Here is an 18,608-nt window from a genome sequence, read left to right as displayed (position 1 = left end):
GTATGGAATTGGGTCAAAGCATGCTAGCCTTGAGTCACAATCACTTGTTATTAAAAGTAACGTGGAGTCCAGGATCTCATTCCTCAACTGGCAGCTGTGGCTGTTGTTCCTTAAGTGCCATAACAACAGACTACAGGGATGAAAAATATCCAGAAACTGTACCAGTCCTACCAGAGATACCAGTACCCTTAGCATATCTCACTAGTAGAATCCAATAGTATCCAGCACCCTAATGGTGACATAAGTGCTGTATGTGGTACCATATGATGATGTTTACAAAGACTATTGCCTTTCAGAAAACTGTCTTACAAAATTATGCCCGAAGTAAGAAACACAAGGAAGAAAAATTAATTAAAAATATGGTAATGAAATAAGAGAAGTCTCGTCCAGTACGGAAAGTGGACTACAGTTTTGTGGCTTACTCCAGCTCACGCCCATACAGAATCCTCTTGATCTCTCTCAGTTCTTGTTCAGGAATATGTTTCTCCAGGCAGCTCTCAACACTCTTGAACTCTTCAGCCATTATTCTGGGCAGTCTGAAACTATTAAATGAAAAATACACTGTACTTCCACAGAAATATGTATCATATACAGGTATACCTCGATATATGATACCCCTAGATGTGATACCCCGGCGTAATGATAGGGGTAGAAATACCACCATACCCTGCCTGACATTGGGTTTTGATTTTTTTTTTTTTTTTTTACCAATTTTGATGATAGACTAAAAATGTGTGTTTAGGTTGATTTATAAACTGTTTTTAGACTTAGATTAATGTGCTTTAGCCACAGGTGGAGTGAACACTGCCATTTTGAGGTAGCTACAGTTTACTAAGCTTGATTTTTTCCAGCCTTATACTGGTATTTGAAGATTTTCAGATTTTATTTGTTGGTTTTATTGTGTAGTAATAGTTGTTCCCTAGGCAGTCTGGCTGAACAGCTCCGAGTCCCTTAGGAAGGCCATGGCCGAGACCGGGCTTTCCCACAGAGCTCTCAAAGAGTGTATGTTGTGTTGTTGGCGTAGGTGATTGAGTGCAATGCAGTCTTCAACAATGTGCTTAATAGTATGGGGTGCTGTGTTGCATCCTGGACAGGCATCAATGGAGGAGTCATCTAGCCTCTTCTGGTAGCTAAAGAGGGCTGAATGGTGCCCACATCTCAGCCTGGCCAGGTGGACCCTGTCCTCACGAGGGAGATAGGATTCAGAAGGGTGGATGTCAGGAGGCCGTGCATGCAGCTGTGTGTTGTCTTTAAGTGACTGAATGGAGTGGCGAGTGATCTGAGTGTGGATATGCTTCTGGAAGCTGGTCTGAGGTGGGCGAGGGGGTAGAGATGACAGTATTTGTGTATGGTATCGTGTGCTGAGTGTTGTTTTGATGTTCCTTGGTGTGGGTGGATGTGCTGCCATGTAATATAGTGGATGTTGTGGGTTTGTGGAGGCTGCAGCAAGAAACTGGGTGCCTCTCATGTCTAGGTGATCCTTGACTTTGAGGACTTTAGTTTCTTGATGTAGATGGTCTGTGGGAGTGGTAGCTGTGCAGCCTGTAATTATTTTCTGTATGGTCTGTAGAGTGTTGTAGTGTGTTTTGGTGAGGTTAGAAGCCCAGGCAAGGCTTGCATAATTCATCACTGAACGTATGTATTGTTTGTATACTGTGGTGATGGTTTCTTTGTTGTGTCTGAATGTTGTATGGGCAAGTGACCTCAAAGCATTGAGTCTTGGTGTTATTTTTTTTTTAACTTTTGTGATGTGTTGTTTAAATGACATTGATGTATTGTATGTTACACCAACAATTTGTGTGTGTGTGTGTGTGTGTGTGTGTGTGTGTGTGTGTGTGTGTGTGTGTGTGTGTGTGTGTGTGTGTGCGTGCGTGCGTGCGTGCGTGCGTGTGTGTGTGTGGTAGGGGAGTGTTGTTTATGGTGAAGTGTGGGATGTGACTGTGTTCTGCTGTCCAGTTTGTGAGAAGGGTCATTGTAGATTTGGCTGGGGCTATTTTGAGCCTGTTTGTGGTGAACCATTTGTGTAGTGTGTTGAGGTAAGGTTGAATGATGTGTGCAGCTGTGTTTGCATTTTGGTGCATACATGTAAGTGTTATATCACCTGCATAGGAGGCTATGTGTATCTGTGGTGTGTGGGGTGTGGGTATGTCGTGCATGTATAGGTTAAAGAGTGTAGGGGACAAAACAGATCCTCAGGGGACACCGTTTGTGAAGTTTCTGATGGTAGAAGACTGAAAGTAGGAAAGGTGCTGGGAGGAATGAAAATAGTGTTTAGATGTCGTTCGCTTAGAATGGATGTAAAGAGAAGGCTGTATGAGGGTGTTGTGGTACCAACTGCATTATATGGGGCTGAAACATGGAATATGGGTGTAGCAGAGAGGAAAAGTTTGAATGTAATGGAGATGAGGCGTCTGAGGACTATGTGTGGAGTGACGCATACGGATCGAGTGCGAAATGATGAAGTGCGAAGGAGAACTGGAGTTGTTCGGGAGATGGCTGGTAGAGTTGAGCAGAGGGCGTTGTGACGGTTTGGGCATATGGAGAGAATGGATAATGAGCGATTGGTGAAAAAGATAACTAGATCTGATGTGAGAGGTGTAAGGCTGAGAGGAAGACCACGAATAGGGTGGATGGACAGTGTGAAGAGAGCGCTGGATGCGAGAGGGATGTCTGTTGAGCAAGGAAGAGTGGCTGTGCGTGACAGAAATAAATGGAGAGAAATTTTGAATGAATAAATGATGACGCAGCCCTGAGGGGATATTCTCTTGCATTTGGTCTGATCAGCTAGTCAGGTCAGGTGCGGGTAAGGGGATGGGGCTGTTATGATGTGGCAGGGGTAAACCAGCTCTGCTGTCGGGCCCTGCTGCAGATGTCACTGATTGCATTGCGCAGTTGACCCTTGTGCGGTGTGGTGCGGTGAGGATCTGTCCGTTCTCCGCTTTGGGGCTAAGATGCGAATGAATGTGTTTGAATGGATGAGTAAATGGGGAGTGTGTCGTCCTGTCTTGGCTACCTCCCTTTCCTTGGGGGAAGCAGCCTAGGTATATAGATAGATAGATAGATAGAAGACTGACCGGCAAATGTTACGTGTGCACATCTGCCTGCTAAGTAGTTTGCAAGCCATCTTTTTTGTGTCATTATGCATGTTTGTGTTGAGTATTTTGTTTGTGAGGTTGTGGCGGGGGATGGCATCAAAAGCTTTGCTAATGTCTAGTGTGATTAGGAGTGTTCTGTGTGGTGGCCTAGCTGAATTCATGCCATCAAAAACTCTCTGTGTAAGGTCTGTAAGAAGGGTGTTTGTGGAGTGTAGTGACCTAAAGCCATGTTGTGACTGGGCTAGGGGAATGTGAGGTGTGACTAGTTGTAGTACCAGCCGTTCAGTGACTTTAGAGGGGGTGCAGAGGAGTGTGATGGGGCAGTGTGAGGAGGGTAACGTGGGGTCTTTGTTGGGTTTAGGGATAGTGATGATAATGCCATGCTTCCAGATGTTGGGTATTATGTTGTGTGAGTAGCTGTAGTTTGATATGTTGGTAAGTGCTTATATGCCTTGTGGTCCAAGTTGTTTAAGGTGAATGTTGCTTATGTTATCTGGTCCACAGGCAGATGAGTGCTTGAGGTTGTTAATGATGTGCTTTGTCTGGTTGTAAGTGAAAGGTGCGTAGTCTGGGTCTGTGGGGAACTGTCTCTAACATCAAATGATACGTCGGTGTTCGGGATGGGGGTTTAGATGGGTGACTTGTGAAGAGTGACTGATGAGAGTGTTTGCTTGTTGTTTGTTTGAGAGTATGGTGTCTGTTGCTGTGATGGCAGTGTGTGATTGTGTGGTGTTGCTGTTGGAAAGTGTGATGCTGTTTAGTGTTTTGTAGAGTTTGCTGATGTTTGTTTTGTGGTCAAGTGTTTGGAGGTAATTTTTCCAGTTTAGTGTTTGCTGTTCTGATATTTTTTTGTTTATATGAGTGTTGAGTTCTTGTATTTTTTGTATGATGTCTTGTGTATGGAGTGTTGGGGAGTGTTGCAGTGTATCCCGTTGTCTGATGAGGCCTTGAATTTCTGGTGTGAACTTGGGGTTGTCTCTCTTTCTGTTGCCTCAAGGGATGGGTCTTTTGTCTGCATTTTGTATAGTTGTATTGAAAGTGTGCACAGCGGTGTTGATGTTTGTGATGGGTGTACTGTTTACTGTTTAGAAATGTTGTTCTGTTTCAGTTACAAAGGCCTCCCAGTTGGCTGTCTTATAATTAGTGTATGTGTGTTTGTGGCCAGCTGGGGTGATTCTGGTTTTGGTAGTGATGATGATTGGGAGGTGATCAGAACCTAAGGTTTTGACCACTCTCCATGATGTAGTTGGGGTGAGGTTTGGGGAGCAGAAGGGGATGTCTGGAGATGATGGGAGGAAGAGGGCTTGGTGTGGGATATGGGTATTTTGGTCTGGATTGCTCAGTATGAAAAGATGATCTGTCTGGGATTGTTGTGCCAGCCCTCTGTCTGTGTCAGGGTTGTTGACATGCCAGGCCAACGACTTGGCGTTGAAATCACCACCCAGGATGATGATGGGTATGTTGGTGATGTGGTGTATATGTGGAGAGTAATTGTGTGGTACTGTGGGGGACGATTGGGGGGGAATGTATGTGTTAGCGATTGTTATGTGTGATTTGTTACCAGTGCGTATTTTAACTGATTGTATTTCTGTTGTGGAGTCATGTGGGGGGAGATGTGACTTTGTGGGTGCACTGGTATATGCAAAGTTGATGGATTTGTGTACCAGGGTGATGAGTCCACCACCACCGCCGTCGGCCCTGTCTTGTCGAATGGTGGTGATGTTACGAAATGTCGGTGTTTTCTGTGCTCTGTATAGTTTTGTTTCTTGTAAGATGGCAGTGTGTATGTTCTGTTGTTTGATGAATTGTGTGAGTTCTTGTTTTTTGGTGTTTATGCCATCTATGTTTAACTGAAGGATGTTTATGTAGTGTGTGCGATGTGTGTTGGGTGCTGCAGCATGGGGGGGAGGTGGTGTGGGTGGAGAGGAAGGGGTAGGAGGAGGTTGTGATAGAGGTAAGGGTTGAGGTGGATTAGGATGGGTTGGAATGGGAGGAGTTGGGGGACTGGTTGGTGTGGGAAGGATCGGTAGGTTTGGCTGTGGAGGTGTAAAGGAAGTAGGAGTAGGATTGGTAGGGGGGTTGGTGAGTGAGGGGAAGGAGCATAAGGAGGAGGTCCAGGTGTTTGTGTAATGTTTTCTGGATGCAAGTGTTGTGCAGGTGTAATGGGTCCAGTTCTTGCAGGAATTGCACTGAACTGAACTCTTTGTCTGTTGGCTCGATGTGATAGGTTTTGAGCATGTTGGACAAATGTATTTGTTGGTGGGTCCTGGATTGCTCCCAATGTCCCCGGCCAGAAGAAGAAGTCGAGAAATGACGGCCGGGGAGTCATTCCTCGGTGTACAGTAGAAAAAACGGTGTTGTTGTGTGTGTTGTGTTGGGAGATGTGGTACTTGCCTGGGCGACCGAAGCCACTTCCAGGTAGGTGTCAGACTTAGGTTAGCTTCTTTTACAGCGGTTAGGTCATTTAGATTGGCTTTATTCTTGTTTTGGGGCTCATTTGGGTGGATTTTGGACTTGGTTGGGGGGGGGGAACCCAAAGATGAAAAACGCATCCCATTACTTTACATGTTAAATCTACCTCGATATATGATACGCCACCTAATGATGGATTTATACCTAACCAAATGCATCATTAAACCAGGGTATACCTGTACAGTATACAGTACTACTGTACGAGGTCTGTTCAGAAATTGTCCGACCGTAGGCTCTAAAATAAATAGCTAACCTGTTGAGGTAGGACATTAATCCTCCTCAAAGTAGGTCCCTTCTGACTTGACACACATAGCCCAGTGTTCTTTCCACTGCCCGAAACATTTTTCAGAGTTGGTTTTCGGTATTTCCTGTAGGTACTTTGTTGCATTCATCATGGTTTCTTCTCTCGTCTCAAATCGGGAACCCTTCAGCAGAGATTTGAGCTTGGGAAATAACCACTAGTCACACAGAGCCATGTCTGGTGAGGAGGGAGCTTGCCGGACCTGCAAGATGTTGTACTTGGCCAAAAATTCCTGAATCAGTTGAGAAGAATAGGCAGGGGCGTTTTCATGGTCCAGCTTCCAACTTGCCGCTTTCCAGTGGTCTGGTCTCTTCCTCTGAACTGTGTTACAAAGACACCGGATAATGTCAAAGTAATAATGTTTGTTGACAGTCTGACCTGGTGCGTATTTGTGGTGCACAGTACAGTAGTCACAAAAATACTGTCAACGTGCATTTCACCTTGCTGAGATCTGTTGTGCTCCCCCCCCCCCCCGAGGTGACCCTGCATACTTTCACTGGGACAACTGTTCTTTGGTTTCTGGGTTGTACCCGTACACCCAAGTCTCATCTCCAGTAATAACAGTCTTCTGAAAGTCTGGATTGCGATTTTCGTACTCCAGCTTATCTTGAGCAACATTCATCCAAGAGAAGAATTCATGACGAGCACCTGCAGGAGATACTGAAAACTAACTTTGAAATATGTTTCAGACAGTGGAAAGAATGCTGGGTTATGTGTGTCAAGTCAGAAGGGGCCTACTTGGGGAGGAAATAGTGTCCTAGCTCAAGAGGTTAGCTATTTATTTTTTATGGCCTAAGGTCAGATACTTTCTGAATAGATCTCATATAGTCTGGCATCAGCTAGAATAAAATACAAGATATCACATGACTGAAGGCCCAAAGGATCTCTCATAAATTATATAAATAATTTTGGTTGGTGTTGGCCAAAGCAAAATAAGAACTGGCATAGGGGATTAACCAAGTATTCCCTTTTAACAGTTTTATCCCAGTTCTGCTCACAGTGGACAGACACAATACCGGTACAGTGCTTTTTGCCTATTTTAATACCGTATATGGTAGCCAAAGAAAACACTATACTAAATCTATTTGAAGTAAGGAAGGTCATGTGGATGCATCGGTATTATTTTACAAGTGGACAATATGCAGTTTTGGAATTTTAGCACCAGTATCGTATAGTATAGTCCCTAAGGATCACAAATAACCCCCATTACCCCATTCGGAAATTGATTATTACTCCCCTAAGATAGGTTAGGTATGTTGGGTTTGGTTTGGTTAGCTTTATTGTGTTCGGTGAGGGGCATTTCCGACAAAAATGAAGGTCAGAAACATTCAAATTACATCAAAAACTGCCAGAAAAAATTGCACTACCTGGGGGGTGTATTGTCCACTTGTAAAAATTTACCGATGCATCCATATCAATTGAGGGGCTTAGAATCATTACGTCTCAAGTGCTTATTTTTACAAAACAAGAAAAACGCCTCCAAAGTCTGGCGACTTTAAAACATGTATATCTCAGGAACTCAGACACTTATTGCATTGCATTTTGTTTCTAAATGTTGTGCAAGGTTTCAGCTATAAAATCCGGTAAATTTTTAGAAGTAACCAACGTTTTCTTTTATTATTATTTTTATGGTTTCCAATGCAAAATACTGTGTTTTATTTAGTTATGACCCTCATTTTGGGGGGAAAATCCCCCTTTTGGAATTTTGAGTAAGATTTCCAAAAGTGGGTTTATCCCCCAAAATCAAGATCAAGATTAATTAAAAATACACTATTTTGCATTAAACTAACCCAAACTAACCTAACCTAACCTAGGCCTAATCTAGAGCCTGACATAGACCGAATGCACACGCCTGCACCAGCCAATATGGCGCAACATTCATCCGTTACTGAGCGACAGCCTAAGTCACTATATGACTATCCCTACAAAATTTGCTCCCCCAACTGAAACTAGGCTTAAAGGGTAAGTCTTAGTTAGAATAGTTCAGGGACGTAATATAATGAAAATTGGTAACGTTGGTTACTTCTAAAGTTATACCTAAAATCCTATCATTTACTTGAGAGAGAGAGAGAGAGAGAGAGAGAGAGAAAGAGTTTAACCTGACATGTGGAATAACATTATGTATATAACATTTGAATGTGTATAACTTGAAAACGTGACATAATGACTAAATTCAAACTGCAGACCTGAATTCAGGGGCTCAAATTCTGTTAAGAGAACATTTTCCTTCAGTAGCAAGCAGACGAAAAGTTTTTTGTTTTCCAGTGAATTGCGGTAGTCCATGAAGTCACCCATATTTTGTACTCTCCACTCAGCGCAGTCAACATGATGTTAGTGTAGCGGCTATAATATATTAATATGACCTTGAGTCTAGGCATTGGGCAAACCTGAATTTAGGTGTGGTTATCTGACTTATCCATCATAACATCTTGCTCTGACTGCACTTGTAAGAGTCTTGGTTGAAGTATAGACTAGTTTGCGAACCTGATGAATGTATAAAAACTGAAAAAAATGTATAAGATCTAACAAGAACCGGGTACCAGCGAAGACAGAAGAGAAAAGCAGGATCAAGGAAGGCGGTACGAGTGGCACCCACTTGTTGACGAGACTGTCAGCTGATATGGTCCTCCTGGACAATTCTCCATCAAGACAATTCGCCATCAAAACATGGACGATTCCCCGTCAGGACTATTCGCACATTGGACTATTCTCCGACATTCTATAAATATAATTAATTGATACTATCTGTTTATCTACAATGCCGAATATCTTCGCTGAGGGCATCTTAACACCCCCAGAAGGAGCCTACGGAGGGGCAAACAGAGCGCGACCTGACTCCGGACGACAGGGACATAAGTCCCTATGACCCGGAACTCGCCCGCTGCCACCATAACGGGAAAAAGAGACTACCTTCCGGGCGAGCTGACCACCGACAAGATCGGGGTGGAGCTATTACTCTAGCTCCAGGCAGCGCCCCTGAGACGGCCGGTAGCCGCTCAACCCTTCTACAGGAGACGCCCAGAAGCCACTCTGAAGGTGCCCTACAAGAAACGGCCAGTAGCCGCTCGACCCTCCTGCAGGAGACGGCAGTTAGCCACTCCCGCCTTCGTCAGGAGACGGCTGGTAGCTGCTCTGAAGGTGCCCTAGTGACGGCCGGTAGCTGCTCGACCCTCCTTCAGGAGATGGCTGGTAGCTGCTCTGTAGGTGCCCTTGAGTCGGCCTGCAGCTGCTCCCCCACACAGTCCATGGCCAGTAGTCGGGCCCTTGCAACGGCCGGTGCCATGCCCTTAGAAGGCCACGGCCAGTAGCCTGGCCCTACGAGAGGAGATGGCTGGTAGCCGCTTCTCCGTCAGGTGCTGCCACCCCTCCATGAGACTACTACCCAGAGGAAGGTATCAGCCTTGAGGACTGCTGGAGAGGCCCTGTGACCCCCACCAGGCTCTTCTCCCTACATCCAGTTCCTGAGGGGCCTCGCCTGACGGACCCCGATGGAGGCCGACGCCGCAGCCAGCTCGTGACCGCGTCACCGACCACCGGAGACCGCCCCCAGGACCCCTGGGCGGGACATCCTCACACTCCGACACCGGAGACCCTCGTCCTCCGTCAGGCGCCTGAATGAGAGATTCAGGTAGCTGTTTGGCCCCAGTCCAGAGGGCCAGATTCCAGTCCCGAGCCCTGAAAGCGCGGGGCCCTTCGCCACACACAGCCCCGGACGAGAGAGGATGCCCCTACGGGTGATCCCGTGGCCCCTGAATACGGAGGCCCCTAGCGTAACCCAGCCCCGTCAGTGGCCTGGCTGAGCTGTTTCCCGCCACCCTTTTCCTGGCCGCTACCACGCCCAGTATATAGTGAATGACAGTGAAAATACAGTGATAGCGAGGGCTGAGTAGTGACTTACTAGAAACACGGGAAGTCGGAAATAAAACCTGGCAATGTAAATGTAAAAGAAAGGTGGAATAGACAAGGTAACCGCGAGACAGTGAACGAGGCCGAGCAGCAGTTCCATCAGTAGCCTCGCGCTAAGATCAATCGGAGCTTCCAGAACTAAAGTACAGTAATAATTAACAGTGAACTCGAGTAGACAGCCCAACAGTGATAACAGTGCCTCGGCCCCAGTGAAAGTGAACCCCGCTTAAACAGATTAAATTCTAGACCTGCCACGAGTGACAATGATTGATTTCTCTGCCCTAGGACGCCTGATATTAACTAACATGCTATTCACTTTGTGCCTGATCTGGTCCCGAATAGTATCGTGAATGATACCCACATTCTAGACATAAGGCTTATAATTGCCCAGAATAATTACTCTTGTAACATCTGCCTGTTCCACTTGTAGAATTTGACAATACACGTGTAAGGTTGTTGCCTGAGTTTTTGTGTCCTGTCTCTCATTTGTCTAAGCTCCGGTCTAGAAAGAGAACCCAGCTATACACACTAGGCGTTAGAGGGACGGGAAGTCAGCCCTAAAACACCTAGCATTACACTATCTATTGCCAGACGCTTTAATTCCTTATACGGGATGGCCACAAACAAATCGCCTCCACGTCACCCTGTCCTCTGCCATTTCACTGCCTTGCTCCCAATTCACACCCCCATCCCTCATATTCCTCTCCACTCCGCGTTGGCTGAATCGGTGGAGAGGCGGCCTGCGGTCCTGATGGACCCAGGTTCGAATCCCGGCTGGGGCAGGGAGCAGTTTAAGGATTTGAATTTCATAAAAATCAGACTTTCCTGATCTACCAGATGACCCGCCGACGTTATAAAAGTACCCCCGCTAATACCAATACACCAGTCCTGTATGAGACAGCCCTATCATGTATTCAATATTGACGGTGGGTGTTAGCGCCGAAGTGGTGACATGTAGAGAGGTGTATGGTATGTAGGAGGACTACTGGGCCTTGAGAGCAGGCTGTGAAGCCTATGTCCAGAGTCGGACAAAAAAAAAAAAAAAAACTTGGCCTTCCCCTCCCTCTCTCCCCCTCCACCTCACTCACATACACTCTCCTCGTCAGTCTCTCACGCTCCATCCTCTCAACATGGCCAAACCACCTCAGTGTGTTTCCCTAATGCTTCCTATCACATCCACATCCACACCACAACGCTCCTTCACATCTTCATTTGTCAGTCTGTCTCTCCATGTGACTCCACAGGCTCCTCTCAGATAACTCATTTCCACTGCTCTCACTCTTGACAACGTCCTCCAACAACGTCCAAGCTTCACTTCCATACGTCAGAGTTGGTATCACAATACTGTCATGTAATAACTTTTTCACTTCCATGCTCACTTCCCTGTTTCTTATCACTGCATTCAAGGAACCAGCAACCTTTCTTCCATGTTGTACCTTTTCAAGCACTTCACCCTCCAAACTTCCATCCTTACTCATCACACTACCCAAGTACTTAAACGTACTCACATTTTCTATTTCCTCCTTATCCAACCTCGAAGACCATTACTCTTCCCTACATTCACCTTTAGATTCCGTTTCCTACACACTCTCCCAAACTCATCCACCAAGCCTTGCAGTTCCCTCTCGTCTTCACTTAACAATACAGTATCATCTGCCAACAACAGTACATTTTCCATTGGGCTAAATTTGTGCATTTTTACAATTTGTGCTGTTCAGTCAAGATCGATATATTTCTACTATATTTGTGTTTGCAGGGTACCTAGTGTTTATTGAGACGGCAATACCATGGCATTCTTCAAATCTAGTGATTTTGTCGTGAAGAACGCGCAGAAATGGGGTGCAAACCTGCCAAAGTCAAATTATACGAAGCGGAGTAATCTACCCAGGATAGGAAGTTTGACTGTGTCAGAATGCCCTCAAAATGTGACATATTGGGAAAGTACCATATGTTATTAGAAGAGGATAAACTGAAGAAAAGCAGGATTCAGCAAATATATGGCGAACTAATCCATTTATGGCAGAAGTTTATTTTTCCTACATTGAGTCAACAAGTGATTAAAGCACTGCTGAACAAACTGATCAGTGAGTATGAGAGCTACCAAGGAAGACCAAAAGAAGTGTTTCAAAACGAGTTGAAAAATCTTTTTGACAACCAAAGTTGATGGGGAGTGGCTTTGCCGGGAAGATAGGGAACTGTATTATAAACAAGTTACATCTGGTGGAGAAGTCGATACACTACATGTAAACTTGCAGCATTATCCACAATTCATCCATCAAAGAGGCGAAAACAATGTGAAACAAGTGATACTCCAATAACACATTAAGTTGGTACATCATATGAGATTGAAACTGAAGATACCACCTAAAGTGTCTCCACAAATGATACAGTGAACAGTAACAATGAAGAAGCCCCAGGTACAAGGAAGATGCCATTTTCAACATACCATGCAACGAAATTGGTAACAGGTCATTCGTTGTCAACCAGTAAATCATCTAGTGTGAGCTCAACTCTCGGTAATGAGCGAAGGCATTCCACACTACACAATCTGGTGTATGGCGTGGCGTTGGCAGGGCTGGAGAAAAACAGGAAAGAATCAAATCGCTACTACAAGAAGAGAAAAACTGTTGTTTGCATTTTGATGGAAAAAAAATATTTCAACAGAGAGTACCAGGTAGTCTGCCTTCAAAGAAAAACTAGGAAGATCAGTTTGGGAATTATAAAATGTATAGTGGATCAGCTCAGGATATTTTCAATGGCCTTTAGAAAGTTCTAAATGAATATGATGCCTGGTCAAGTACCCGTATTTCGCGGCATGTAAGACGCAGCATTGTGAAAGACGCACCCTAATTCTGGCAGGGCAGTTCTGTGAAAAAAAAGTTTGCTCCAACCAAGACTGCAGTAAGGTTTCTTGATAAGAGCCATTACCACACAGATACACACTCACCTTTCAGAATCTATTCATTACTGATCATCAGCCTTTGGTTTCTTTTTTTTATATACAAAGAATGGTACAGGAAAAGAAAACAATGCCCCTTCTTGACAAAACGTGACTGATATGAGCCACTATCACTTAAATACACACTCACCTTTCAGAATCTATTCAGTACTGCTCATCATCCTTTAGTTTCTTCTTTTATGTACAAAGAATGATACAGGAAAAGAGAAAACAAAACCCCGTCTTAACAAAACGTGACTTCAAACCACGAGGCCATCTCAACTTTGTTGATAAATATGTATCTGTAAACTGATATAAACACTGTTTTTAATATTTTATAAATTTAAAACCACAAATGAAGTCAATAAACTCTATTCTTTCATTCACTGACGAAAACATAAAATACAATGAATGTTCACATCAGTTCATTTATCTTAAAAGAACCCCGTCATATTCCACACCTGTTACGGAATTTCCTCACATTGCCTTGACTCAAGCACAATATCAGACGACTACCATCATTAATCATGCACTCTAACTAACCTGTAATTACCTCCACAAATAATATAAAAAGGTAGCACTTGTAAATACTCAAATTACAATGTTTCACAACCAAAGTTCAATATAGCACGGCTGCTTGGGAACAGGATAGACAGCTGTTTTTACTCTCTTCTCTCAGTATCACTCCTTCACTGTCAGCTATGTTTGCCTTGCAGCATCAACAATTAAAAATGTATGCTTCACTGATCATAATTTACTATAAACATTCATTTCAAAACATACTGACTATGGTGAAAACATCCATTGTTACACCTTAGTAACACTGCTGCCTCCCAATCGCTAGACAGCAGTCTCTACCCCTTCCTCTCAGTATCACTTCCTCACTGTCAGCGATATTTCCCTTGCAGCATCAACAGTTAAAAATACGTTCTTCACTGATCACAATTTACTAAAAACAGACATTCATCTCAAAACATGTCGAGAATGGTGAAACTATCTCTTAGCAACACTGCTGCATCCCAAGACCAAGACAACTGTCTCAACCCTCTTCTCCCAGTATCACTCCCTTACTGTCAGCTGTTTTCTTTGCAGCATCAACAATTAAAAATGCATATTTCTCTTACCAGAATTTGCTAAAAACAGACATCCATCTCAAAACATTCGAGTACTGTGATAACATCCATTTTTGGTCTTAACACTGCTGCCTCCTAGTCGCTATGGTACACACACACGCACAGATGTACACACCACATGCAACATTCGCTCGCCTCTGAAACATTTACATCAGTCCGTTTTGGAGTACCCAGTGGCTTTATTATATGCCAAAAACATCAAAATGTATTTGGTTGTTCAATATAAATATCATCACATAAGGACATGAAATATCTCAAACAATTTATTCATCCAAACATCGTCAGTGCAAGACTAAAGGTGTACAGCACCATTGATCCTAAATTTTCCATGGTTGCATCTGTCATGATCACCTAAAACCTATATTCACTTCATATTACTGACATGGTGAAAATTTCACTCGTCTTCAAATCCTGAGAATTCATCACTACTTCCCCCGAGTCCTGAAGCATCACTGGAAGTCATCACCACGGTCATCATCACTGTTTCACTGTCACTCTCATACAGTAAATGGTCCTCAGTACCATCCACTGAATTGCTTATACCACACTTCATACGACTTTAACTTGGCAATCGTTTTAACTGAGCACAGGTGATATTCTGACTTGGGGCATTTGATACAGCCCACATTAACCTCCTCAGTACATGTTTCCTGAACTGAATAAAATCATATGGCGAGCATGAATAAACTACCCTATAAAATACATTGCTGGGCTGATGGGATTATAATAAGCGGATTATCAGTTCCCTTGCCTGACTCTTCCCACTTCTACTTCCTTAACTACACCCACACCAAACTCTCACCTACACCTTAGGATTCTGGTCGTTTCGGCCGTAACGTCCAAAATGGCAAACGATTTTACAACCTAACCTAACCTAACCTAACATTTTTGGACGTTACGGCCTAAGTGACCCCCATTGCCGATCATGAGAGCTTTGCTTAGGCAGCAGAGATGCAGAGAGTGAACGTTGTCAATCATTCTGATCGCTTCGTCTGCTAAGAATACAGCAGAAATGGCGGACGCTGATATGAATACCCGTCAGGCACTGCTATTTCAGATATTGCATCAGTTATGCTACTCAGTGAATTTTATCCTATTTTCATAACAAAATACTGTAATTGGGTGTGCCCTGAGTTGCATAGACATTGCTAAAGTACTTCACTTGGCTGAAAAAGTGAAGCTGTAACTTCGTTAGCTTGCTAGAGTAGGGTGTACGCTAGACACTAAACTGCTAAGTTGCTAAACCGCTAAACCCCTTGACGGTATTGCCCAGTTGAGCTGAAAACAATCCCGTGAATGCTTTGTGTTCTTGAACTTGCATGTTTTAATATCTGCTGCATATATACACTCACAAAATGTCACAAAAGTAACTGACCTAATTAGGGTTACTGAATTTCCATACGTGACGAAAGTCTGTTTTGATGACTTGGCAGTTTCACTAGCCAGCATCTCTCCAGCATGATTGCTTTGCTAGTTAGTGAATGGATGGCAAGCAAAGTGGTCATGATTGCCTTTCAGAAGGTTAGCAGACAGTTCACCAGTGAGCACGTTAGCTTGCTAGAGTAGGGTGTACGCTAGACACTAAACTGCTAAGTTGCTAAACCGCTAAACCCCTTGACGGTATTGGCCAGTTGAGCTGAAAACAAACCGTGAATGCTTTGTGTTCTTGAACTTGCGTGTTTTAATATCTGCTGCATATATACACTCACAAAATGTCACAAAAGTAACTGACCTAATTAGGGTTACTGAATTTCCATACGTGACGAAAGTCTGTTTTGATGACCTGGCAGTTTCACTAGCCAGCATCTCTCCAGTATGATTGCTTTGCTAGTTAGTGAATGGATGGCAAGCAAAGTGGTCATAATTGCCTTTCAGAAGGTTAGCAGACAGTTCACCAGTAATCATGTACGTTAGCTTGCTGAAATAGTGCGGATGCTAAACTGTTAAATTGCTAAACCGCTAAATATCTTCACGATGTTAGCCAGTTGAGCTGTAAACAAACCCGCGAAAGTTTTATGTGTTTCTGATCTCGCGTGTTTCTTAAATCTGCTGCATATACACACTAGTGTATATTATTTTTTAAAATAAAATCAAGTCTGCATACTGTAGAAAACTCCTGTGGTTGCTAAGCATTGAGATGATCATCTTTATAAGAGTTTCTTCTCAGTGGAGCCTAACTAACCTGCCTTAGTCTAACGTGCAGGACGCATGGGGATATTTTAAGGTAACTTTGAGACAAAAAAGTGCGTCTTACATGCCGCGAAATACGGTATTTAAATGATAATTTGTGATACAACGGCTGTAAACACAGGACATATGAATGGTGTAGTAGTTAGGATACAGAAGAAAATGACTGAAAAGGGCGTGGACAAACCAGTGAAACCAGAATATATTGGATGTCAGCGTCATGTACTGGACAGGATCATTAAGCGTGTTTTGGACTTCTTTGTGACAAAGGTTTCCACTAAGCCAAATTTGAGTTACCAGTGTTATGCTGGTGTTTTTAGGTCGACTTCTCGTCCCAAAAACACTAGCGACTGAAGCGGGGTCCTCTTTCCGGACCGGAAGTAAAGCACCCACAAAGGAACAGGACATAAAAACCAGGCAGTATACCTTAACACATCTATTGCCTTAATTCTAACCGTTACAATAAAACACAGAGTGATATTTGAGATACAGGAGACAGGGACACAGAGTTAACCTTCAACACCACAAGATACAGTCACGCTTAGTACACAATACAATGCACATACATTGATGTCCTGCATTATATATGTTAATACCCATATGTCACTTTTAGGCAGGATATACACTTAGTCGAAAACAAAGGGAATAAACAAGATTAAAAGTCCGTGGGGGAAATCTATCTATCTATATACCTAGGCTGCTTCCCCCAAGGAAAGGGATACTATAAATAAGACACGGTGTTTTTTTTTTTATGCGAGGAAGAAGGAACCAAAGGCCATGGCCCGCAGTAACAGTTCCCTCCAAGAGAAAAACAAAATACAATAGAGAGCCAAATTCAAGATCCGATCATTTTGAGATGCCTGGACACACTGCGTTTGAAAGACTGGAGATCATAGGCAGCAGGAAATACAGACAGAGGGAGACAGTTCCAGAGTTGACCTGTTGCATAAATGAAAGACTGGGAGTAACGGTTAACTCTTGCATTAGAGAGTTGGACAGAAAAGGGATGAGAGTTTGCTGCCAGACGGGTGCTACGCGCCCGTCGTAGAGGTGGAGGAATGCAAGCAGACAGTTCAGAGGAGCAGTGACCATTAAAGTAGCGATAGAAAAGAGATAAAGATGCAACAGTGCGGCGAAGAGACAGAGGTTGAAGGGAGTCAGTAAGAGGAGGAGAGTTAATGAGACGAAAAGCCTTTGACTCCACCCTATTGAGAAGAGCTGTATGTGGGGAGCCTCCCCACACATGAGAGTTGTACTCCACACAGGGGCGGATAAAACCTCTGTATAGAGTCAACAATTGTGCAGGGGTAAAGAAAGAGCGGAGTCGGCTTAGCACACCCAATCTCTTAGAAGCAGATTTTACAAGAGATGTAATATGATCTTTCCAAGATAAGTCCCGAGTAAATGAAACCCCAAGCATGTTCAAGGATGATGCAGGATTAAGCTGAATATTATTAAACATTAATGGGTATACCTGTGGAAGATTTTGTCGGGTTGATAGGTGTAAGAACTGAGTCTTAGATGCATTAAAGACAACCATATTATTTTTACCCCAGTCAGCGATACGAGCCAAGTCAGACATTAGGTGTGCCATAGCCTCATCCCTTGTTTCTTGAAGTAACTGTTGAGATGGGCGTTGCGGGAACCGAATGGAAAGGTGAAGGGTGGAGTCATCAGCGTATGAGTGGATAGGGTTAGATGTACAGCTTAGAAGATCATTGATGAATAAAAGGAAGAGAGTTGGTGATAGGACAGAGCCCTGAGGAACACCACTGTTGATAGATCTAGGAGAAGAACGATGGCCGTCTACAACAGCGGCTATAGAACGACCAGAAAGGAAGCTAGCGATGAAGGCACAGATAGAAGGATAGAAACCGTAGGAGGGCAGTTTGGAAATTAAAGATTTATGCCAGACTCGATCGAAAGCCTTTGAGATGTCAAGTGCAATGGCAAAGCTTTCGCCAAAGTCCCGAAAGGAGGATGACCAGGAGTCTGAAAGGTAGGTGAGAAGATCGCCAGTGGAGCGTCCCTGACGGAACCCATACTGACGATCGGAAAGAAGGTTGTGATAGGAAAGATGCCTTAAAATTTTTCTATTAAGAATTGACTCGAAAACTTTTGAAATACAGGACGTTAAAGCAATTGGACGATAGTTGAAGGGTTGGGAGTGGTCACCCTTCTTTGGGACTGGCTGAATGAGAGCAAACTTCCAGCAAGAAGGAAAGGTACAAGTTGACAGACAAAGGCGAAAGAGTTTACCTAGGCAGGGTGTAAGCACAGAAGCACAGTTCTTGAGAACAACAGGAGGGACCCCATCAGGCCCATATGCCTTGTTAGTACTGAGGCCAGTGATGGCAGAAAATACATCAACTGAAGAAATTTTAATGTCAGCCATGAGGAAGTCAGAGGGGAGAAGTGATGGAGGAACAGCACCGGAATCGTCTAAGGTGGAATTAGAGGAGAAAGTCTGTGCGAAGAGATCTGCTTTATCAGTAGAAGAAATAGCTACAGAACCATCAGAGTAGAAAAGAGGAGGGATGATGAGGTAAAGTTGTTAGAAAGATTTTTGGCAAGGT

The 18,608-nt window shown here is 43.8% G+C and overlaps 1 protein-coding gene across 1 annotated transcript in view; it reads right to left on the bottom strand.

Annotated features, from left to right (window-relative positions):
- pyd3 (beta-ureidopropionase pyd3) overlaps window positions 1–8,448 on the bottom strand; it is a 32,404-nt gene extending 23,956 nt beyond the window's left edge. Inside the window, exons 1-2 of the mRNA XM_080272179.1 lie at window positions 8,409–8,448; window positions 423–542 (exon numbers count right to left, since the gene is read on the bottom strand). Of these exons, the coding sequence (XP_080128305.1) occupies window positions 423–523 (101 nt within the window). The 5' untranslated portion in view covers window positions 524–542; window positions 8,409–8,448. The remainder of the gene's footprint in view (window positions 1–422; window positions 543–8,408) is intronic.
- Window positions 8,449–18,608: the final 10,160 nt, after the last annotated feature.

The sequence above is a fragment of the Coenobita brevimanus genome, chromosome 50 (assembly GCF_032717465.1).
Source record: "Coenobita brevimanus isolate Jiangsu-jjx chromosome 50, ASM3271746v2, whole genome shotgun sequence".
NCBI lineage: Eukaryota > Metazoa > Arthropoda > Malacostraca > Decapoda > Coenobitidae > Coenobita > Coenobita brevimanus.
The sequence above is the reverse complement of the archived record's forward strand: the minus strand, read 5'-3'. Positions and strand labels throughout refer to the sequence as shown.